Source organism: Callospermophilus lateralis, chromosome 7 (genome assembly GCF_048772815.1).
Source record: "Callospermophilus lateralis isolate mCalLat2 chromosome 7, mCalLat2.hap1, whole genome shotgun sequence".
NCBI lineage: Eukaryota > Metazoa > Chordata > Mammalia > Rodentia > Sciuridae > Callospermophilus > Callospermophilus lateralis.
The window spans coordinates 63,579,342-63,604,354 of NC_135311.1; the positions used below are offsets into that span (position 1 = coordinate 63,579,342).

At 44.8% G+C, this 25,013-nt stretch overlaps 1 protein-coding gene across 1 annotated transcript in view; it reads right to left on the reverse strand.

Annotated features, from left to right (window-relative positions):
• Abca4 (ATP binding cassette subfamily A member 4) overlaps positions 1-25,013 on the reverse strand; it is a 154,243-nt gene that overhangs the window by 48,429 nt on the left and 80,801 nt on the right. The window contains exons 25-39 of the mRNA XM_076862541.1: positions 24,452-24,657; positions 24,046-24,094; positions 20,357-20,598; positions 19,617-19,741; positions 19,078-19,176; positions 17,987-18,173; positions 15,329-15,423; positions 13,857-13,889; positions 12,258-12,363; positions 12,082-12,156; positions 11,651-11,820; positions 9,631-9,808; positions 4,825-4,940; positions 3,671-3,818; positions 182-305 (exon numbers count right to left, since the gene is read on the reverse strand). Of these exons, the coding sequence (XP_076718656.1) occupies positions 182-305; positions 3,671-3,818; positions 4,825-4,940; positions 9,631-9,808; positions 11,651-11,820; positions 12,082-12,156; positions 12,258-12,363; positions 13,857-13,889; positions 15,329-15,423; positions 17,987-18,173; positions 19,078-19,176; positions 19,617-19,741; positions 20,357-20,598; positions 24,046-24,094; positions 24,452-24,657 (1,953 nt within the window). The remainder of the gene's footprint in view (positions 1-181; positions 306-3,670; positions 3,819-4,824; positions 4,941-9,630; positions 9,809-11,650; positions 11,821-12,081; positions 12,157-12,257; positions 12,364-13,856; positions 13,890-15,328; positions 15,424-17,986; positions 18,174-19,077; positions 19,177-19,616; positions 19,742-20,356; positions 20,599-24,045; positions 24,095-24,451; positions 24,658-25,013) is intronic.

The following is a 25,013-nucleotide window of genomic DNA, read 5'->3' on the forward strand; positions in this document are numbered from 1 at the left end:
CCTGTGACTCCTGAGCCATGAGAACAGAGGCACCCTAATCCCTCCTGGGTGGCAGAAGAAACCCAAGCCAACACAGTGCCTTTCCACCCCAGCCCAGAGTACAGATATGATTGTATCCTGCAATCCTCTCTGCCTCAATGGATCCAGGGCCTGTGCTCCATGGACCTTGAATGCCACCCACCAAACCGGGCATAGACGTCTGTCACAGCCTGACTCAGAGCCAGGTCAATGAGGCCCCGGCCCAGGCAGAAGTGGGGGAAGATAATGAGCAGCTTCCTCAGCATGGCGTTGAACCTGAGTAGCGTCTGAAACAGAAGGACAACTGTTAGATATAAGGGGTGATGCTGCCTACCCTGTCCTGAGCAGGTGGGCCGGGATGCCCACTCAGGGTGGGAGCAAGGGAGGTCTGCAGGAAAAGGACTTCCAGCTAGACTGGCCACAGGAGGGATTGGTTAGGCAGGATACAGAGGGTTTGATGTAGACATCCTGAAGTACTTACTGGAGGTGCCTCAGGACTAGGTCACGGAAGTAATAATAAATTCATGACTAATCAATGCCTGGGGCTCCCTGTGTCATTCTTGTGGGTAGGAACTGATACCTAGCCCAGCAGCATTTTCTGAATATTTACTGTGCTCAATGCTATGTGGGCACTGGGGCTAACTGTAAGGAACATGCACATTGCTTTCCTTAATTAACCCTCCATGACTCCATGGACTACAGCAATAATCCATGGAGAAGCCGCAGCCCTGATGCTGTCTCTTTGGGCAGCTCTTCTGAAGACTTTCTTTGCCATGGTGTGGGAGTCCTCCAAGATGCCTGTTGCCAGAAGATGCAGCAGCTGCTAGGAGTGTGACTGGGGTCTCCCCCCCCTTGGTACAGCTGTGAGTCAGACCTGAATAGAGGCTCTTCCATCAACTCTATCTTAGTCCAACATGAACCAAATGGGAGCAGGCCTTCAGCTGCCTCCTGGCTCTGCTTCTCAACTCTACACAGGGGCAACCTGTCATTGTCTAAGGAGTTTTGGGAACAGCCTCCCTCTAAAAGGTAGAAAGGATACTAAGAAGGTGAGGCTGGTGAAATTCGCTGAGCCCAGCTGTCCACTCCATCTGGCCCATCCCTACACTACACCTCCTTCCTCTCTAGTCTCTACACCTCTGCAGTTTCCCTCATCCTTCTCTACACCCACCTCCTAACTCTTCCCAGAATGCACTGTGCTCTTTTCCCTCTAGGCTTCTGCATTTGCGGTTTCATTTAGTTTCCCTCCCTCCTCCCTCCCTCCCTCCCTCCCTCCCTCTCTTCCTTCCTTCCTTCCTCTTCTCTTCTCCTCCCCCTCCCTCCTTCCCTCCCTCCCCCTCTCTCCCTCTCTCCTCCCTTTCTCTCCTCTCTCTCCTTCTCCCCTCCCCCTCCCTCCTTTCCTTTCTCTTCTCTTCTCTTCTCCTCCTCCCTCCCTCCCCCTCCCTTTCTCTCCTCTCTCTCTTTCTCCCTCTCTCTCTCTCTCTCCTCTCTCTCTCCCTCTCTTCCTCTGTACTGGGGATTGAATCTAGGGGCACTCTACCACTGAGCTATATCCCCAGACCTTTGTATTTTTTATTTTGAGACGTGTATGGACAGACTGACCTTGAACTTGGGATCTTCCTGCCTCAGATTCCCAAGTGACTAGAATTACATGCTTGTGCCACCAGGCCCAGTGGCATTTGCAATTTCTGACACCTATAGCTCTTAGCAGGAAAGGATGTTCTTTTCCCTTGTGCTCTCTGACAAGATCCCTACCCTTCTTTAGGAAGTCACTCAAGCAGTCCCTTCTCTCTTAGGCCTCCTCTGATTCCTGGGTTAAATATCCTTTCCTCTTTTACCACATTCCTGGGATTATTTCTTTTTTTAATGCACCTACTTTCTCCACTTAAATACCTTGGTTCCCTAAATACCTTGTACAGTGGTTAGCTCTTTGTAGGTACTTTATGATTCATTAAATAGGCTAATACTATTCTACGTACTCCAGGCCTGATTCAAGTTGAAAATCCCCCATAAGATGCTTCTAATCCCTGCAGCCCAGCTCTCTGGCCCACTCTGATCTGTAGTCTTTTACATTTCTTGCTCCTTTGATGTTCTCTCGAACACTGTCTTATGGACTACCATATATCATGGCTTTTGTCAGTTGCTAACTTTGATGTGCAGCTTGTTTCCTTGCTGGAACAGGAACTCCTGGGCATAGGATGAGTGAGTCACACTTGTTTCCATTCACATATCTGTCACATAGTGTTCACCTAGTAAATGCCTCCCAACTAAGCAATGATAACAGCTACCCTAAGAGCCTCATGTGGGATACTGGAAATTTCTGTAGCATTTATTGATCAAGTAAGCAGCTTTTATGGGAAGAAGAGTGCTTAGTAAATGGCTAAGTGCTCAATATGTGGCTGAATGTGACTGCAGGAGGGAGAATGTTCTGAGTTCCTTTTAGCTTGCTATTTAATTATTCTGAAATAACACACCCTCTTAAGACAGTGGGCTGTAAGCCTGTGGCAAAAACAGCTCTGATGAGCAGCATTTTCATCCACCAGGTATGCAGGCCATCTTCTAGCTCTGTGTTCTTATCCATGTCCCTCTGGTCTGTGATCTGCCATATTTCTATTATTAATGGCACAGGTGGGTTAATTCCTGGCTCAGTAGCCACAGAAAACCTCACTAGGTCTGGGGGAAAGTGGCTCTTAGGAGGTCATGGGAGGTTAGCTTAGAGCCTCAGCACAGACTTACCCTCTGTTTTCCCAGCAAGGGCACAGTGCAGATATGCTGGCTGGTGCCCACCCCTTGGACTGTGAAGAATTCATGAGGAAAGGAAGGGTTATTGAAGTGCCTGAGGATACAGGGACACCAGCAAACCTGAATGCTCTGAGGACAGCCATGAAAGGACTCAGACAGAGCAGGTGGGAGTGTAGAGTAAAGGCAGCCTTGTAGCTACTGCCACTTCTTTTAGGATTCAGCTGGCCATTTCTTTCTGGAAGGGAAAGTCAGAGGGTATGGACAGGACAAGTGGACTTCGTAGCTCAAAACATTTGAGTCATTCAGGACCATGATTTCCTAATCCTGTCCTAGGGATTAACAGGTGCAGGATAGTACATGGTATATGTTATAGTTTGCATAAGAAGTGGGAGAAAGAATATTTATATATTTACTTTATATCTCTAGAACACATTAGAAACTTGAATAAGGTTTCCTCTGGAGAAGGAAACTGGGTGAATCAGAAACAGGGGTAGAAAGGAGATTTTTTTCATTATATGTCTTTTGTTCCTTTTACATTTTGAAATCACCTAAATGTGATACCTACCAGTGTCAGTGTGTGTGTGTGTGTGTGTGTGTGTGTGTGTAGGAAACCTAACAAACATAACACTCACAGTCCCAGAGGAAACTTTCTTGAAAGGGATATGAAAATCTAAAGTCAGGGTCTTAGCAGTCATTTATAGCTTGCAGAATAGGCTTAGAAAATGCAACATTCAGAGCATGCAGATCAGCAAGAAGAAAGGCATGCTGAGAGGGAAAGAAGACAACAATGCTGGTCTAAGCACTGAGCATCTGCACATGCAGTGCTTGCCCATGGCTCTGCTTGGCCATTGCATACTCTCTAGTATGCAATATACTCTTAATCAAATAAAGATGCCAAGAAAGTCACACTCACCCGGTTACTCTCAAATAATTCCAAGATGAAGGTGATGGCACTGCTGTTGATGCCGATGAATAGATTAGCACAAGACAAAGCCACATAGGCTGTGCTGGGGACGTCAAACAGGAAGGATGCTGGGTACATCATGGGAATGACTGCCCATCTGTGTGAAATGGCAATACCATGGGAAGTGTTCCAATTGTAATCCTATCAGCTGTACCTAGATAGGATGTACTCCCCTCATGTGTGAGGTGACACATTTGAATGACCAGAATCCCAGGGGGAAAAAAAGAGATGCTCCATCCCTAAGTTCTATGCCTCATCCTTAAATGAAGATCATAAGGCCCATCCTGACCATCTCATGGATCATGTGAGGAGCAAATAATAGTGGCTGTGTGTGTATTTTGTGAAACACAATACACAGGAGGGTTCTCTACCGTGCAGTGCTTCTGGCTCTAGTCTGGATCAGCAAAGCAAAGCTGAAGGTCCCCAGCAGCTCATCATCACAGTTCATTGGGCAGTTCATAGTTCCCTGGCTTCTGAATTCCCCTTTTCCAAGAGAGATGAATGGAAACCATTGCTCTGGTAAGATTTTACTGGCCCACATAGGAAGGGCAGGGATCATTATTTCCATTTTTCAGATGAGGAAACTGGGCCCCACATGGGTGGTTTACTTGTCCATAGTTACACCCACAGAAAGAGGTAGGCCTGGGATATAAAGTTGCATGATGGGCTCTACAACCAGCTGGACTTGAATCTCTGTCACCCTCTAGCCTGACTCAGGAGCAGCTTTCCAGCTGGAGTTTTCTATTATGTGAAAAGAACTCCTGGGCAGTACAGATGAAAGCACAGAGATGGGCAAAGTGGCCACAGATGACTCAGGGTTGTGGAGGAACTGGGGGAGTGACCAATTCCCAGACTCCAGACAAGGCCACAGTGGGAGTGGAAGAAGAGTCAGACTATGTGGAGCCCTTCCCAATGTCCCTGAATGGACTGGCCTTAGAAATACCTCTATTGGAAAAGTCAGAAACAGAAGCCAGATTCCTGATTAGCAGATGCAGACCCTGCTAGGGACTAGACACTAACCCTGTGCATCTACCACTGCCGGAAGTCCCTCCCCACCCCTGGTTTCCCTTTGGTGCCATTAGTTAGGAGCCCAAATGACTTACCCATACAGCATGAGCAGAGCAATAAGGGCAGGAAGATTGCTTGGGGATGTGTAGGCTTTCTTCTGAAACCCCACGAAGATACCCACCACCAGTCCTGCACTCACGGCATAATTCATCTTGAACAGAGAAGATAGCAAGTCATGAACAACTAGGACCTGTTTCATGGTCTGTACAATGAGGGATGGGACCAGGCTCCTCCAGATATTAGGGTCTGGGGTTGACTTCATCTGTCTAAACAGTTCCTAGTCTTCCTGCTATCTCCTTCCCCCAGGGACCTTCAGTCTATATCTATGAGATGAATGAATTGTAACATCCAACTGGATCTCTCACTCTTTCTAATTGGTCATGAAGCCCCGCTGATGCTACTTTCTAAGCACATCTCTAGAATTCAGAAAAACTTAAAAAATAGTCATTGATCTCACAAAGCTCAAATAGATGATTACACCCTTAAAAAAAATGCAGTCCTGAAGCCATTAGGTCAGGCACAGGAAGGTGGGCACTCATGGTAGGGTTAGGTCTCAAACAGGTTGAAAACCAGAGGGTGAGGAGGGCACCCACAGAGGGTTCCAGGGAGAGTGGTTGAGCCTCAAGGGGAAGGAAGGTGTTCTTCCAGGAGACTGAGCTGGTGTGGAGTATTAGAGCCAGGACTGAAGGAAGAGGAGCTCCACAGAGCAGCAAGAACAGGGAGAGGGGGTATCCATGCAGGGAGGGGTGGTGGTAGAAATGGGGCACTTACTTGTTACTTACAGGTAATAAACTCTGATAGGTAAATGATTTGGGGTGATAAAAGCCAGTTTCTCACTCTTGGAGAAGGGAGTTATAAATGCAGGGACAGAAAACTAGAATGAGCCTCTGGTGTTGGACTGGAGCTAAAGGTTTTGGTGAGCATAGAGCTTGGTGTGCAGAGACTGAGGAATACAGATTTAAGTATGTGGATGACTGTGGACATATATAACGTATCTTCCCTGGGTCTATCTACTGAGAAGACCTGGTCCCAATGACACTTTAGTGGCAGTGAACAAATCTGGCACCCAGATCTTGGTCTCTGAGGGCCACTTTCCCCTGAAATGAACCAGGGCCCTTTGGGGAGATGGTTGGTTCTGGGAAGGGGTGGCCAAAGGACAGGGTAAGCTTGGAGCATCTTGTGGTGCCAGGGAGCAGTGAAGTGCTCAAGGAGGATGTAGACATAGTGAAGGAGACACAGAGGCCAGCTTGAAGGAGCTTTCCCTGCCACACTTGGGACAATCTTCATATTAAGCTAAGTAATGATGGTATGGAGTTATAATCCATCAATTAACACAGGACCCATGACTACATACAAATATATATAAATAAGTAAATGAACAAATGGAAAGTTTTACAACAAACAAGATATTTTCACATATTCAAAGTACTTCTCAAAATTTTTACAATTATAAAGAGAAAGAGAATAGTTCTGACAGTGGAGAGTAGTTCTGACAGTAGACACCTTCTTAAGTGAAAAGGTAAACATCCTCAGTAATAGGACAACTTAAACCGGAAGCAAGCTGATAAGATGCAAAAAGAACCCAGCTTCCATTTCATGACACTGCTGCCTGGGACACTCTACCTCACAGGGAACTCTCAGGCAAACCCAGATTAAAAGATGTTCTGCAAAAGAAATAGCCTGTAATCTTCAAAAGGACTAAGACCACGAGTATTAAGGAAAAAAGAGAAACTAACTGTACCAGGATAATGGAGACTAAAGAGACAGGACAACCAAATGCAAGGCAAAATTCTGAGCTAGGTCCTTGTCTAAAAAAGATGTCATTGGTGCAATTGGTAAAACTTGAGTGGGTTCCAAGAAACAGGTGGCAGTGGTGCCCCAGCACTGGTTTCCTGAAGTTGACAGTTGTGCAGTGGTTGAAGGGGGCAAGTCCTCATTTGCAGGAGATAAATATTGAAGATGCTGGTGTGTGTGTGTGTGTGTGTGTGTGTGTGTGTGTGTGTGTGTGTGTGTGTCAGAAAGAGAGAGAGAAGTGGGGGGAGAATCTTGTCAAGAAGTTGCTCCCAAATGACCCAGATAAAAGTTTTACACTGTACTTGACATTTTTACATAAGCCTTACATTTCTTTTCAACATTTAAAAGAAAAGGAGATGACACATATAAAAAGATAGGAATTTAAAACACCACAGATGTGCTAAGTGACTGATATAAACAATAATTGTTCATTTGACGATGACCCCCAGGCATGTTTTTTTCTTTTTACCACTGGCTAATGAGGGTGATTCTGTTATCTGGCAGTTCAGCCAGGAAACCTGCCTGGATCTGCCCACATGAGAAGTAGGCAAATAATAAAAAAAGAAAAAGCAAATTTTATGCAACTCTTTTTTTTCTGCTTGAATTTTATACAGCTTCTTCTCTCCAGCTTGATCAAACTGCATACAATTCATATTTACTTTTTCCATCATTTGCCTATTTCTTATGTGGGAAGGTGGCTAGATCCAGCCAGGTGGAATCCAGGAAGGCTCTCTGGCCTGGCTGCTGGTAACAACAGATTTCTGAAATTCAGCACTACAGATTCTGAGATTCAGATTCCAGGCCAGCTTTAAAATCCTAAAGCATCAGGAAGCCTGCCAACACCATACCCAGTGCACTATCTTCTCTCTTCTAACCCTTCAACAGATGAACCAGGGTCTACATTGTCAGTATGGCTTCCACCCCAGATGGCCACTGTGTCCTTCTAGCTGTATCTTTCTATAGGCTGAGTTCTCTTTCTGTAGACACACACACATAGGTCAACTCCAAGTGCAAATGGTATTCCTCATCTTTTAAAAGTGAAAATATATATATGTATATCTCATCACTTTAATAAGTAGCTTCTCAGGGCAGGAGAGACTGAATCCTTTCATGTTAAAATCTCAGGGCCACTGTAACCTCTGCCCAAAGAGAAGCCTGCAGCTTCTGAGTTCCTATGCGCTTGTGTTTTTTTCACGCAGATGGAAAAGAAAGGAAAGAATTTAAACACTACTGAAAATTTCTAGCTTTGAATGTTAAGTGAGAGCTGCTTAATTAGTTGAGTCAGATTAAAGAAATCATGTCTTCAGGACCCTAATTTTCAGTATTATTGTCAAAAGCCACAGAGAGGGTCACTTGTACTGGCCTCTACAAGATGCTACTTCTGGACTCTACCAGTTGATGTGTCATCTGGTGGAGCTCACGGTGGTCTTAGGATGCTGAGATGAATCAAATGTGTCCTCATATAGTTGTTGTTTTCTGTCTCTCCTTTTTTTGCTGTATTGGGGATTGAACTCGGGACCTTGTACATGCAAGGCAGGTATTCTACCACTGGGCTACACCCCAGCCCCTGGTTGGTGTCACAATGATCCTTGCTATATTATAACTAGGCTTTTGCTACCAATAAGTTCTGACCATGTGGCCTGTCATAAAGTACCCCATTCTAATTCCTTCCTGTTCCCAGAAACCTTGGTTGTGAGCAATGTGGTAGTCCATTGTTGCTCTGATAATTTTTTCTTATTTTTCCTAAAGTGGTGGCTAATCTGATATAGTGAAGGTCTGTCTGGTTACTTTGGGGAAGCAAAATAAAGCTCCTGAGTAGAGTTTTCAGATTTGCAAATAAAGATACCAAATGCTCAATAAGCTTGAATTTCAGATAAATGGCCACTAGTTTTTTTTTAGTATAAATATGTCCTATGCAATATTTAAAGTGGGATATACTTACACTAAAACTTTGAAAAACCAGCCTCTATCTCAGAGCAAAGCCTGTCCAAGGAAGGGACATGACCTTTGTCCTTGGAAAAACCCATAGAGTGCTCCTAGGCACATTCCCACCCTGCTAAGTTGTTTATCTACAGGAGAGATCTGTTGCGCCAGGTGTCCCTGACTCAGTCAGGCTAGGTGGGGACCCATAGCAGCCCCCTAGCAGCCACCAATCAGCATGAGACAGGGAAATACCTGGGATGCCAGATGACCCTCCCAGTAGTTTATGATGTTGGGAAACCATGTAGTTCAGCATGTACACCCCTCTTGGCTTAAACCAATCAGTTCAAACGAATACCCCCTTGTACTGACCAATCACCCCTAGACAACTTGTCCCCGCCAGTAAATGTGCTAATCATGTTTTAGAGTTGTTATTTGATTTTCCCGTGGTGTGTGATGATTTGCTAAAAGAGGCTATGATGTATGTGAAGTCCCTGCCCTCTCCAAAAAATGTATAAAAATGCTGCAAACCCTGGGTTCGGGGCCTCTCAGCGTCACCAGTTGCTGTGTGTGCGTGCGGAGGACCGAGCTAGCTCGCAATAAACACCTTTTTCCTGCTTACATCGATCTTGGGTCTCTGGTGGTCTTTTGGGGGTCCCGAATTAGAGCTTAACAACTTTACTTATTGTTTGTTTGAAATTCAGATTTAACTGGGCATCCTATATTCATCTGGTGAACCTCTAAGGAAGTTCTACTTTAGAGTTTTTGGGAATGAGGTGGGATTTAAGAAGGAGATTTTGGGTGAAGAACCCCTTGGTCCATTCCTACATCCAAACTATTTTGGGGAAAGCCAGACTCCTGCCTGCAGTGCAGTGACTGGGTCAGAAAACCCCTTAGTGCAGGACACAGAGCCCTCAGTCCACAGTTGTGAAGTTGTGATTCACAGCCTTCCTTAGCTCTGGGATCCTAGTGCCTTTCTAAGATGATGTCAAGGGACAGTAGCACACAAAGCCATTAGCTGAGTACCTTCCAGCAGCCCGGGCAGTGCAAGAACCCCTCCATGTAATATCTCCTCTGTCAGAGTGCCACCTTGGGCCCAAGAAGGTGAGGGAAGGCTTGACACTTACAATGTCCCAGAGGAAGTTGGTCATCCAGTAGGTGATGGCACTCACTCCACTGACAAACTGGAGATGCTTGGCTTTATTCATCCTTTCCTGAATCAAGTAGAGGACAAAGCTGGCTGGGACAAAGGACATGGCAAAAATCACACAGATGGCAACGACAGCATCCACTGATGTGGTCAGCCTGCAGCAGGACGAGAGATACAGGGAGAGAAAGGTGAAGAAACAGGAGCATAAACAGGTGAAGATGCACGGCAGGCACTGGCAGTCCTTACCCAACCCAGATAATGTCCTCCAGACTCCCAGTCCCCAGCCTGAAGCTTGTCATTCCCCTGAACTGTCTTAATCAGTCTGGGTCAAGTTTAAAGAGATATTTGTAGGCTGCCTTTCTGTTTCATGTGAGCATTTCTAGACAACCCCCCCGCCCCGCACCATTTTTTTTTTTTTTTGAGAAAGAGAGAGAGAGAAAACTTTTTAATTTTTTTTTTCTTCAGTTTTTCGGTGGACACAACATCTTTATTTTTTTAATGTGGTGCTGAGGATCAAACCCAGTGCCACGCACATGCCAGGCCAGCACGCTACTGCTTGAGCCACATCCCTAGCCCAACCCTTCTTTTTATTATGTTTTTTTTTAAATTTTTTTTTTAGTTGTTGATAGACCTTTATTTATTTATACATGGTGCTGAGAATCGAACCCAGTGCCCCACACATGCCAGGCAAGTGTGCTACGGCTGAGCCACAGCCATAGCCATTTATTATGTTTTAATACTATTTATGGTTATAGAAATCAAAATTTGTATTAATCTTATATACTACAAAACTCTTGTTAGCACAAATAATTTATGTGTATAATCTCTTGAGTTTTTATATGGACAGTTATATGGCTTTTTTAAAAAAGAAATAAATTATTGTGTTCAATCACATTTTGGGGAAATGTTCATAATGTAAACAAGGCAAAAGAGAGCAGGCAAGCTATATAGGAGCTAGGCTTTATTCACCCTTTCCTGGACCAAATAGAAGGCATCTGGCTAAGGGGGTGAAACCCAGCCTGAACTTTATGTACAAGCCACAGTCCCTGTGCAGAGCTGTGCCCACCTGCAGAGAGAAGCATCTGTACACAAAGGCACCATATGCCAAAATCACAACCTGACTGATAACAGCCCTATATACCACATAGAACCATGACTGGATGGGAGCTCAAAAATGCTTACAGGCAATACCTTAAATTAGGTAGGGTTATAGATGATAAGTTCTTAAAACTTTATTATCTAAATTTTATTTAATGAACATATATTGTTTTATAATCACAGAAAACTATTCTTTCATATTCTATATTTGAACAGCTTGGCAGGAGGTATGGAAACTTGGGCTGAGTGAGAATTTAACATAGGACAGTTCAGAACCCAGGGAGTGTCCAGAGAAAGGCATCAAGGCCCAAGAATTAGCAGACACTCTGGGCATGTTCAGCAGTACTCAGGGAATACTAGGTAGTTAAATGAACTTCCCAGAAGAAGTGTGCACTAATAAAGACAGTCCCAGCAATTCCTCCTGCACATAGTTCTCAGAAAGAGCAAATAGGGCACAGTGCACAAGGTGGATGTTTTTACCAAGTGAAGCTGTGCCTCAGAGCCTAAGCTTGAACAAGACAGATATGTCAACAGCTCCAAAGTATGACCACCTGAGGGAATTAGCAGCTGAGTCTTGGATGATCATGCCTGGGAGAGGAGAGTTTCACTGAGCCTTCTCAGCCTCTGGCAATCATTTTGCATGCTGGCAAGGAGAACATCTGGGAAGACTGCAGGAGCAACTTGTATCAAAAGCCCAAAGGGAATGGAGTGAAATACAAGCTTACTTTCCAAATAAATATGGAGGAGAAAGCATGGCCAAGCAGTTTGGTCCATGAAGCATTTACATTGCCATCCAGCCCTGCCCTTCATGATTGTGAAAATCCAAAGAGTGGAGGAGGTGACCAAAAAGGTGACCAAAAGCCTCACCAAAAGTGAGGCTGGGGGCCATGGTGGCTTACACTGTGATCTCAGAGAGCTGCTCCTTTGTGAGGTTCAGTGGCTGGCTGATGACGGTGATTCCATGCTCCTCGGGGTTCCTGTCCTTGTGCAGACTGGCCCGCAAGATGGCATTGTGGGCCACATTCAAAAAGCTGACCAGGGCGTGCCAGCCTTTGTTGTTAAACCACACCTAGAGGGCAGAGGTGGCCTTTGTTAGGCTGTACCACAACCTAATACCTGAGACTGGCACTAACAAGGGCTGCTTAAAGAAAGAATTAGCAACAGGAAAAAGAAGGTGAGGATGAGGCAGGGTTTGGCAGCTGGGAGACATTCCACAAGATTTCAGCAAGAGGAGGGATGGAATTTAATTATGCTGGAAAAACAACAATAAAATAACAGATTCACATCACATGATTTTCTACCTCTATGGCATATTACGCAGGTCCAGTACCTTAATGTTGTCTTCAGTTTCAAGATATTTAAGGAAATTAGACATTTCTTTAGAGGCCTCTCTGGTGATAGGACCCTAGATAACCATAAAAAACAAGCAAGAGGGTTCTGTTTTATTTTGTTTTTCTGTGACACTCATGATAATTTGTATTTCAAATCTCCAATCTGTTTACATACCCCGCTCACGTTCATCATCTGGCCAAGTTCACTTAAAAAACCAACAAGATCTTCCCCAGTGATGAGGAGCACTGGGAGTTTTCCTCCAATGGAAATTCCTCCATATCTACAAGGCAACAAGGAATCCTCAGATCCATGCAAGGAACCTCATACCTCCTTGTGACTCTCCCAGCTTCTGTAGGAAAATGCGTACTTCAGTGGGTATTTTCTAGACTAGTAAGCAACACTGCTTCCCTTTGCAAACTAATGTTTTTGTTTCTGTTTTTTTTTTTTTTTTTTTGAGACAGGGTATCACTATGTTGTCGAGGCAGGCCTCTAACTCCCAGGCTCAAGACATCCTCCTGCCTCAGCATCCTGAATGCTCCACTGTGGGCGTGTGTCATCACACCCAGTTATAAACCAACTGTTAGCTCTTCCCCATTGCTGCTCCAAGGTGAAGACTGGATCTCACCCTTGATATAGGGCCCTTCTGAGGTTGGCTTCTGCTATTCTCCAACTTCAGCGCTCCTCAGAGCTTCCCTTGAAGGACGTGTTCCAGCCATGCTGAATCTCTTCTAGAGCTCCAAAAGGTCTGGGTCTCCCTTGGGTCTCCCTGCCTTGCTTCCCAGGCTGTTTTCTTTTTCTGAGCATCTGGCCAATTCCAACTTGCCTTTTAACTCTCTCTCTTCCCTCTTTGATGTTTTCCTGACTCTCCTCCACCCCGATGTTTGTCCTTCATGTACTTGTGGTTCCACTGCATGCACTTTATCTAAATGGGGCCAAGCACTGCTGTTCCTGTCTTGATGCCTGTCAGCCCGCCACAGCTTTGGCAGCACCCACCAGCCTGCCTCTTGCTAACTTCTTAACTGGGATCTTGGTCTTTGGCTCCATCCTCCATACTGCTCTAGTCTCAAGTGATCAATCTGAATGTGTCACTCTCTGGTTTAAAATTCTTCAATGGGTCAGGCACAGTTGCACACACCTGTAATCCCAGAGGCTTGGGAGGCAGAGGCAGGAGGATTGAGAGTTCAAAGCCAGCCTCAGCAATTTAGTGAGGTGCTAAGCAACTCAGTGAGACCCTGTCTCTAATAATACAGAATACACCTAAGAATGTGGCTCAGTGGTTGAGTGCCCCTGAGTTCAAGCCCTAGTACCTTCTACTCCAAAAAAAAAAAAAAGTCTTCAATTCAGGATAAAAGCCAAATTTGACAGAACAAAATAAATTCACTGGTAAAGCAAAGCAGAGGAGGAAATCCTTATTTCTCAGGATCTAAAATTGCCCCTCACTCCCACTTTCTGCTTCCGTGGAGGTATTCCAGTTCCCTCTAGTGGAATTTCTAAAAGTTGAATTTCACTTTACAGTCTAGAAGCTACCCAGGAAAGGTAGTCAACATCACCCTTGCACCCATTCCAGAGGCCTAGTCCCTGAGGGAGTGACAACTCACTCCTAAGTACTCCTTAAAGATTCTCCAAGTCTCTGGAACCAAATGAGCCTCTAGGATGGTCCAGGAATGGGGTGAATTCTAGGGCTGGACTAGACCCTCTAAGACCTAAAATGAATAGACCAAGGAAAGTTCAGGCTTATAATCTGAGTTTGTATTTCTTATAATAGTCTCTTACCTCTGTTCGTTGACCCAGAATTTGCTCTTTAAGCTGAAAGCCAAAATAAAAATCAAGCAATAACTATCATAAGTATGACAGTATTAATTTTCCTTCCCAAATAATCATTGGGATGTTTCAGTCTTTAGGACCATTTTAGCAATTTCTGACATCCAGTGTGGAAGGCACCCAGCCTGGAAGCCAAGTCTGGAAACACACAGAGAAAGGACTAATGTTTTTCGCCACTGGATCCCCCAGTCCCCCAGCATGCTGGACCTTCCAAATGGCCACATACTCAGCTCACATGTCAGGCCGGTGTACCCAGTGTAGACCCAGAAAACATGGCAATGATCATGCCTGTGTGGAGTGAGGGCTATAGCCCTTACTGTTTTACCTGTACAAACGAGATCCCTGCACACTTGGGGGAAATTCTGACTTCCTCACTCAGAGGTAAGACCCTGACTTCCGACAATCAGAGGAAAACTGACAAGATGGGAAACAGGCAGACACCATCCCTAGACCTCAGAGTTCAGGCCCTTTTTCACTGTCATCAATCAGTGAGTAAAAAAAAAAAAAATCTAAAATCCCATATTGCAAATGTGCTGTGGAGAGTGGCTGCTGCTTACTGCATTACTGAATCAACTCTGTGCACACTGCTGTTATTCTGGGCTTGGATGGCATTCATTTTGCTAACTGCTGGCTTGGCCCTGCCCTCCCAGCAGCTGCTTTCACCATCTGTGGTGTGTTCTAGTCATTTGAGTGTAATTGTCCCTAGTTCAGGGCTCTGGTTGGGAAACCAACTGAAAATACTACTAAAATTAGATGCTATGTTTTATTTTACAGTCCAGACATGTGGGGACTGGCTCACAGTTCCTTAGGATCTCTTGTCAAGTTGTTGGCTCTGATAGGGGATGCTGAAGGCCTTCCATCCCAGAGGTGGGGCATGGTAAGAACAGCTGCAGAGCTGAGAGAACTAGACACGTACTGAAGGGTTCATGGGCGTTTTCAAGGGCAGTGATAACAGATGATAACCTAGAGTTGGAGTATGGCCACTGTAGCTAACCTGATCACCCCTCGCCAGAGGACTATCACTTTGGACCTAAGGTTGTCCTTTCTCCTTTTGCCTCTTACTTTTCCTTCCTGCTTCTCTTTTCTTCTTCTACCTCTTGACTTATACTCCCCTCTCCAAACTTTTCTCTGTTAACCAGTTAAAATACAAGGCTGCATAACTTAATAAATTCTGTGTTTCTGGTAATATTTTTAATAGTGCCTGGGTTAAACTTTGTTTGCTCTAAATATAAAAATGCAAAATGAAATGAATCTCACATTGTATTTTGCTTGTATATATTTCAGTTGCTTTTTCTTATGGATGAGGCCCTCACATTAGAAAACAGAAAACATTTCACTGCCATGGTTATAGGTTAAGTGTTCTGTCCCTAGTCAATATTGTCTATAGGGGCCCAGGATGATAAGAATCAAAGGTCTCTTCTTACCTGTTTCTTATAAGAGCTGGATACGTTTTTACCAAGTAGTCGGAAATGTTCCTGTTCGTAAGGTTTTGTAGGATTTCAGTGCTGCGCTGTATTCTCTGAGGCAATGAGACTAACATTAATCACTTTGGAATTTGAGATCTTAAAAGTTTGTGAAACTGCTGTTGTTCTCCAAAAATTATTTATGGATTCAGATGCTAAGGAAAATATTAGATAAAGCACTGAAGCTACCCTAGTTTCCATATCAATCATGGGATAGTCACCTTTGATCCCTCTTCTTTTCCTCCAAACCATTGACAGGATAGGATGGCTTAACCCATCTGCATCTCTCCAGCTCCAATCTTGGCACCCTAGTCTAAGCCACCATCTAGACCTCACCTAGGCCTACACGGAAACTTCCTTTCTGTCTCCATCCTTGGTCTTCCATGTTCCATTCTTCACTCAGCTTCCAGATCAAAATAGAAGTCACACACTTTAGCCACCTTGCTTATCACTTGCCAATAAACCCTAAGGTCCAACCCAATCTCATTGTCAAGGCCCTATGGCCCCCTGTAATCTGGCCCTGCCCCCTCTCTGAACTCACCTGCCACTCTTCCTTTCCCACCCATTCTCAGGGGGCACCTCTTCCTCCTGTTATGGCTCTGCACTTGGTGGTTCACTCTGCCTGCAAATTCTCCCTGCAGAACTGCACACGGCTCACTCTCAGTCCACTTTTGAGTTCTCACCACCACATAGGCTTGTGTTCGCTTCATAGTGCTCATCTCTGCCTGAGACTTCTTTCTGATGGACTATTTACTTTTTCTGTTTTCCTTGGTATGATATCACTTCAGGGAGAACAGGGGCTTCCTCTGGTTTGTTGGCTATTATGTTCCCAGTTTTCAGAGTAGTCTCTGACACACAGCTGTCATACAATAAACTTGGGACATGAATGAAAGAATTGGAATAGTGCCTTATAATTTACAAATGACTTTGAAAATACATCTAGGACTATAAGCTAGTTAGTTAATTTAAAATTTTTGGAGAATTCAAAAATGCACAAGCTTGGCCTCCAGGTGGCAATAATACTTCATATTCAGGAATGCATAGTATAGAGTTTATTGTGCTAACCAACTTGGTAGGCTGATCACGAGCCTTGGGCAACAGCATTCATTCTATCCAGGGTGTGACCTAGGGTGAGCAGGTGAGGGGGTTGGGGGGCATAAACCACCATCATTATGCACCATTCTTTCATTTTTTTTTTCCTTCACTTTCATCTCCCCCTTGCCGTTCCCATTTGACTTTCCCTCCTTAGTTCACTTTCTTCACTTTCCACTCTCTGATGGAGAACTAGCACCTACTAGATGCTTGCTGAGTGCCAGGCACCATGTTAAGTGCTCTACATACATGATCTCACTTAACCCTGACCCTGTTATGAAAGAGGAATTCTTAATTTACAGACAGAGAAACCAAAGTTCAGAAGGTGGGCTAATATGCACTGGGTTGCAGAATGTGTGGGTGGTTGGCCTAGGATTGGAACCCATATCTGTCTGACTATAGTCCTGGCTCTTGCCACTTTACTGGCTGCTTCTCTGCTGTCGATGCTATCCAGGGGAAATGCCAAGCTTCCCTGGTGGAATCCAGGTTGGAACAATTGCTGATTCATGGGATGGTTTATGATCAATTGTTTTCTAAAAAGTATTTCAAATAAAATACTCCTACTTTATCTCCATGTACACTAGAAGTTAGGGAAGAGCATTCCCACCTCAGGACCCTTCCTTTTCTAACATTCTTTCACTGCTGCTGCTGGGTCCTGAGGTGGGAGTGCTCCATCCTTTCTCATTGGGAATGAACCATCCAGAATAAAGCCTCTAGCCCCAGTCTCCCTGGCTGCTGGGTTCTTCCCAGTGACATGTAAATGAAGATGTTATGTGGCAGCTTCTGAAGTTTTCCTTGCACACATTTGCACATTTTGCCCTCTTTTTCTTTATCCCTTCTTCTATTCTGCTATCTGGAAAGTAGACTGTGCCATGTTGTCCAGGATTATGGTGGCCTACTTGGCATAGATGAGCAGCAGAACATCATGCGCCACCCACATGAATGTGCACATGGGACAGGCAAGAGTTGTGCCTTGTTTCACCCACTGTTAGTTTGAGGTTTTTATCACTTGAGCTGAACCTAATTCTAAGTTATTCTTTATCCACATTATTTCATTCAATCTTCATAATAATACTGCAAAATAAGTACAGTTTTCCTGCATTTCTAGGTGAGAAAATGAAGGTTCTGAGAGGCCATGTAATGAACCCAGGCCTCCCCCACCCTCATGCCTGTGCTCTTCCCACTGTACCACACTGCCTCTTTGAGGATTGTTCATTTTTGATAAATCACGAGAGGGGCTGTCCAAGGTCATTCTCTGCGAGGCAGCTAGGAGGCCATACTGGGCTGAATAGGAAGTGTTTGGTAGGAAATTAAGCTTTGGGTTAGTGACTTCCTCTGGGTGGCATAGTGATAAGTTCCTCTGGGAAAGACCTCTGAAGGACACAGGGATGCTGGCTTAGCCCCCTGATCTAACCTTGCTCACTTAACAGTTTGAAATGTTATTTGGATAGAAGCTCAGGAGGTAATAAGCAACCCCCATCCCTGGGACTACAGGCAGATGGGACCCTGGCTTCCCGTGCTGGGTACCTGTGGGGGTGGGAGCCCCCCGGCACCCTCGGGGCACTCAGGTAGCATGGTGAGCTTCTCTCTGGTGCTGCACTGGCAGGAGGGTGAGGGGTTGGCTGGTGTCCATTTTTGCTTCTGGAACAGGAGGGTGATGTTCGGGGACACTGAGGGAGTCTTCCAGGGGGTTGAATTGCCACACGGATACTCCCTCATGGAAAGCAAGAAGATATTCCACAATCAGTTTCAAAGGTTGATTTAAAAATCCCTAAAAAGGAGAAATAGTGCCCAACCCTCTCCTTTTCAGCCTTTCAACTCCTCTGAGTCATGCATTTTCTCTAGCTATTGAGAGATGGAACAAATTAAAGAGGAATTTTCCTTATTGAAGCTTTGAAAAAGACTAAATAAGAGAAGAAATTAAAATTACATTGAACCAGCTGGGCACGGTGGCACACGCCTGTAATCCCAGAGGCTAGGGAGGCTGAGATAGGAGGATTGCAAGTTCAAAGCCAGCCTCAGCAACAGTGAGATACTAAGTAACTCAGTGAGACCTTGTCTCTAAGTAAAATACAAAGTGGGGCTGGGGATGTGGCTCAGAGGTTGAATGTCCCTAAATTCAATCCCCAGTCCCCTCCTCCCACCCCACCCCCCCACACAAAAAAATTACATTTGAACCTTTAGGATTTCTGGTGAATTTCAACTCACCACTACAACTCTCTTCTCTATACTTAAAACAATAATTGAGAGCTGGCCATAGAAGTCATTAATGCCAGTTAGGGTTCAATTATACAACAGCATATGCTCCATCTCCCTCCTGCCCCTGCTCAGAGGCCTTTCAAATAAATTAAGGGGACTCATATATAACTCAATATGGAATTTTTATATTGAGAAATACAGAGCTTTCCAATGTTGCAGGAGCTACCTGGGAGGTAGTGACTGCCCTTGCACACAAGTGCTAAAGAAGAGGCTGGGTAAGCACTGGTCTGAAACAGGGAAGTGGTCCACAAAATACAGAGCAGGACTGAGGGTGTCTTTCCCATCCCTGCCAACCCAGACCCTACTGCCAGGCTCCCAGGGGAGATATGGTGTCAGGACAAGGGGGCAAAGGAACTCACAGAAGCCACTCTTCCTTCAGGCAGCGGTTGCCAAAACCTGGCTTGTTCAGGAGGACGTCTGCCAGTACCTCAAGGTGCTTGCTGCCAGGCTCATCCATGCTAGACAGAGTGAGAGAGGCTTACCTGGTGGTCACGTGACTGTGAAGGAGTGGACAAAAGCAGCCCACATCCAATTCAAAGCATTTAGGGAATGGCTACTACATGCCAGGCATGTTCATAAAGCTCTGAATGCTGCCTAGGGATGGTTGTAGGTCTCCTGGGAATGGGGTGGGCTGCATGAATAAACCTAGAAGACCATCTACACCTCAAAAAGATGGCTCCTCTGCTCACTTTCCCCACTTTGCATTCTCTTTTCTTACTCTCTGTTTCTAGGCAATGGCAGTACATTAACTTTTTTTCTGAGGGAAACCCAAGGACCCCTGCTGAATTGGTGGAGATCTCAGGGAAGTGAGGAAGTCAGAGCCCTTCCAGGCAGGATGTAGCCTAGGAGCTCCACACTATGGAGGATAATGGTGACCTCTGGGAACAAGTTTGTGTACCTGAAGAAGGTGTACTGCTGCCCATATATCCAGGGGTGGAGGGTCAAGGCAGGGTATTCACCAAAAGGAGGTACAATGATGGAAAGCACCAGAGCCAAGAACACAAAAGTGGCTGGTAGCACCATCTGTGGGAGAATACACATGGACACACGGCTGTGGTATAGAGATATAAACATGGACACATGGCTGTGGTATAGAGATATAAACACAGCCTCATGGTCAGATCCTGATGGAAGATGGGATTCTGGGGGGACAGGCAGGGTGTACAAAGACAGGATATGTAAAAGAAAACAGAATGTTCTTGTGGCCATGAAAGAATCTGAATATAGGCAATGCTCAACCAGAGGTTGAAGGTCAACTCAAAGAGCAAGTCACATGACTCCCCATTCTTTGAAGAAGAATTTCTTTTTCCTGAATGAAAAACCAGAACAAAAAACGAGGAGAATGACCTGCACATATATAGTGACACTGTAGAAAGGAGTGAAAACATGACTTTGCCTTTCTCTGTAATAGAGAAGAACAATATTAGCATATTCACTACTATTTCATTTTCTTTGATGAGGGAGGTTCAGTTCTCATAAAGAAGGCTTTTATCGCCCTGAATCAAAAGAAAGGTTTGGCAGGGAGAAAGTGAAGTAGGCAGGATGTAAAGAGGGTGCTGTGGGCTGTGTTTGTACCCACGGGCCTGTTGGGTCCTGGGCAGAGTGAAAGAGCACAGCCCAAGAAGCCCTTGGGAATACCTGGGCCAGGAAGTCCTTGCGGCTGCGAGTGGCATGGTGGAACCGCTTGATCAGCAGCGCCTGCACGTGCTGGAGGACTAGCCGCAGACCAGTGTTGAGTACTGTGCCCCTGTCTTGTGGCTCCAGGGGAGGCTGCACTGGGGAGCAGGTGCTGGAGCTCTGGGCAGCCTGCTGGGCCTTCTCACTAGGAACCAAACAGGGGTGTCGCATGCTGGCATGTTCCCTTTTTGTCTGAGTGCCATCTGTTTGGGAGATCAAATTATTAATTTGGAAAGCCAGACAAGATCTGGACCTCATGTGCCATTTTTCTTGCAACATTGATTTCCCCTTCATTCTAGAGCAGCAACAAAATACCAGACTAGGCAAATTAAAAATCTCTTTAAAAATCCATTTTACAGTGTAGATTCTGAACAGGTAAAATCACCTGAAATTGCTTGAAAATTCTCTTTTATCATTAAAGAGAAGAAAATATCTCTGAATGCACTGACATAGAGATCTAAAACAACTTAGTACAAAAAAAAATAAGGTGCAGAATGATCTGTGTAATAAGTTCATGTTTATGTTAGAAAGTTAATGACATCTTAAGTACATGCACACATAACTACTGTCTAAAAGAATGCATACCATGTCAACAGAGGTACACTGGTACCACTGGATCAGATGGGGGTGCATGAGGAGGAGAATTTCAGCCTTTTGGGTATTTAAATTTTTAAACAACAAAATACATTCACTTATCACTTAAGGGAATATATTTTAAGTGTACTTAAAAATTAAATTAAATTACAGTCAACTTCATTCTTTCTGAATTTTTAGAGAAGTAGAGAAACCAATGAAGTAGGAGTTAGCAGATCTGGGGGTGATCCTGATTCTTACAAGATGCATACATTTGGGGAAGTGACTCAATCTGTGTGAATCTATTTTCTCATTTGTGAAATGAAAATGAGAACATGTCATAAAATTGCTTTGGAGATTAAATGAGATAACACATATAACTGTGCTTTATAAACCAAGCAAGTTGCCATTTACTTTATATCTATAGTTCATAGTGACTAATTGCTATTTGTTTGCAAAACATCTGCTGTGGACATGGAGAGTCTATAGGACCACTGTTTGGTCCCCAGCTACTTTCTTTCTTTTTTTTTTTTTTTTTAGAGAATTTTTTTTTTTAATATTTATTTATTAGTTTTGGCGGACACAACATCTTTGTTTGTATGTGGTGCTGAGGATCAAACCCAGGCCTCATGCATGCCAGGCGAGCGCGCTACCGCTTGAGCCACAACCCCAGCCCCCCAGCTACTTTCTAAAAGCCTCAAGTTCTCCAGGACAAGGGCAATTGTAGATAGTTGGATCAGCTCAGTCATCCATTCACCTAACATTCATGGGGGACCTATGAAGCACCAGGCCTGGGATGTGACAGCCCTAGTGACAAGAAGCCCCAGCCCTTACACGTAGAGAGATGGGGGAAGTTCTGTAGGTTCACTGACCTCCAGGCATCAGAGTCTCAGTTCTCTCCTCCTCTTCCTGACCTGGGCTCCCCAGATTTGATCTCTGCAGGGGTGGGATTCCTGTTGCTTCTCTCCTTTCCTGCCTGACTCATCTCAGTCCTCTGATGGCCCCAACCAGACTGGAGCCTACTATCCCCCATGCCCGCCCCCCTCTGTCCCCCACCAGAGCTGAAGGGCTCTGGACCTGTTCAGCATCTCTGGTTCTGGTGCTCTCCAGTAGTCTCTGGCTCTGAACTACTCTTTCAGAAATGGCACTGACCTTTTGATGTTTTGGGTTACTTCAGACTTTGGGGACAAGATCAGAAAATGTCATTTTCTAAAACTGAGCTAACTAAAACAAATGTACTTCGCCATCTGAAAAGTGTGTGTGTAAGGGGGCAGCTAGTGAGAATAGAGAACTGAGGATTCTAGCTTTGAGAGAAAGACCTAGAAGCCTGTGTGGCTCTAGGAAGGTCACCCAACTTCTGTGAGCTCAGCTTCCCTGCCCTACCTGCCTCATGTGTTTGTGATGATGATCAAATAGCACAGTGGATGTTAGGTGCTTGTCAAGTAAAAAAGTGACAAGAGTCTGAGGTAGGAGGTGACTTGTAGATGCTGACATGAGAGTGTCGCTGTCTTGATTAGAGATCACATGTGGTGCTAAGACTTGACATGCATTGTCTCATGTAATTCTCTCTACTACTCTAAAGGATAGGTGCTAGTATTATCCCATTTTGCAGATGGGGAAAGTTAGGTACAAAGAGGCTAAGTACTTACCCCAAACTACTCAGTTAGTAAATTATGGAGCTCAGGTTTGATGTTTGGCCTGCTTTACTCCAAGGATAAACTTCTACCCTTGACTATCTCTTTGAAATAACCTATTCTATGTCCCTACTGACCAAAACAGTCTTCAGGTCTAATTTCTTCTTCTAACAGGAGAATAATTATTAAAGAGGAGTATTCTGTGTAGATAAAGGGCCCTAAAGTTTCAATTTAGCACAACTGTTAACATAAATTAGCATATTTGCATTCTGATCTTGGTTAATCTAAATCTTTGGCTTTGGGTAAACTGTATCAATTTCTGTATCCACAAGGCACAGAGAAAGCCTGGTCCCTATGGTGAGCTGCTCCTACCCTTCCCAGAGGACAGCCCCTCCCCACACACTGTGTCATGATGACCATCTCTTTGGGCTCTGATTGACCCACTTGGGTGTGCTGGAGCTCATATGGCATGGTATGTCTGACTACTGGTAGTTCAAGGCAAAACTAATAAAAACTTGGGATCACTTGGAAGCAAGATGAAAATCCCATTATCATACAAGCTGGTACCAGAACTCCTACAGGGAGAAAACTCTGCATGGGAAAACACCATGATGTGCCACTCTGGGTAGGAGGAGATAAGCAGTGGCACAGGTAGTCTCAGGAGCCCAAGGCAGCAAATAAGAATTGCTGCCCATCTTTGCCTGTGAACAGGAGAGGGGGCCTAGCAAGAGAGCTCTAAAAGCCCAGGTGGATGCTTCTTGTTCTATCACAGGTGGTTTGTGTTGGGGCAGACGTGTCACCTCCTCTGCACTTCCATCTCCCCATCTTCCTCCTCTGCAGTGGAGCCTACTCCACTCACGATGCCTCTTGTGATCTCAGGGTTTGGTTAAAAATCATGGAAGGATTCCAGCCTTACACATATGGAAGGGTATCCCAGAATTCACAGGAATTCTGGTCCCCACAGTTCCAAAGTCCATATGCCACCAACTGAGGGTTTGCAGTGATTTTGTCTTTATCTCTCAGGAACCAGAGGAATCTAGCTGGAATCTGGGTTGTATTAAGAGTCACCATTATCTCAAAGGACTTTGCTAGCTGTCACTCATGCAACAAGAATGGATCAGAGACCTGGTGGATGAGAGATGAGAATGGCCACATGGCAGAACAAGAGGCTCAGGATGTAGGATAAGTTTGGGGAGAAAGTTACCAATCTGACCTCCATGAGAACCCCGATTCATCTGGAATGTTCCTACCCGGGCCTAATTCAGTCTCTCATTCCTTTGTTATCTCAAGGCACCAAGAATACAAAATGCCTGTTATTTGGGGGTCAAACACTATAGAGGAGAATTTGCATGTGTGGCTCTTTTGTGACTTTTCCTTTAGACTTTCAAGACAGAGTCTGGGTGTGGGGAAGAGAGTGGCAAGCCACATACCCCAATACCATACCAGCAAACAGAGGTCCTGAATCAGAATCTTCTGTGACCTTCAGAAAAATCTGTCAAGAAATAAAAGAGAGAATTTAGTAGGCATTCCTACTCTCAGAAAAATCTAACCAGGGTCCATTTTGTCAAGTATTGCTTCATAATGGGAAAAAAATGCAATATGGTCTTGATTCAAGAACATAATCTCCTATAGATGCAAAAATGCAAGCATACAGTGAGCACAACTACGTAAAATATGTATGCATGAGGACAGAAGCAGGAGGAAGTAAGCCAAAAATGAGGATAGTTGCCATGCTTGGGTGGGGAATTATGCCTTTTTACTTCTATAAAACTTCACTATAGTGTTAGACTTTCACAGAGAACTGCCTCTTCTGGTACCTGACAGAAGCCAGCTGGAATATTTGTGTTACCTCTTCCAGGGGAGTGTCAGAAATGCCGAAACTGCTGAGCCCCAGGTCGGCCAGCGTCTCCTCCAGTTCCCTGAAAAGGCTGGCGTATGCTCTCTGCTTGAAGTTCTTATTTGGAAGTAGGAAGATGAGTTCTTGACCAATGCATTCCACCAGCTTTGCCTCTGGAACATGGTGGCAAACTACATCCATCAACTCGTTCACATCCCCTAGCACAAGAAAAAAGATTGAGGTCAACTCTTTTCTCCAGAACCCAGAAGACTGTGAGACTGTGAGGTATTCCATTTTCTTCCACCTCCCATTTGAGAAAGGGGCATTTGGTGACTCAGTAGTGACTCTTTCAGAGGACTGACACTCATCAAGTCTGTTTTGAGCTAGTTGGCCTGCAGTGACCTCTGAGAGGAGAAAGGAGCTGGAAGTGAGCATGCTCCCCACTGACTAGCCATGCAGCCTCTGGGAGGTCATGCAATGTCCCTGTGCCAGTTTCCTCCTTTGTTCTATCAAATGTTCTGTCACCTCAAGCTGTGTTGTATTGGAGAGGTCCTATCCTAATTTTATCATCTGT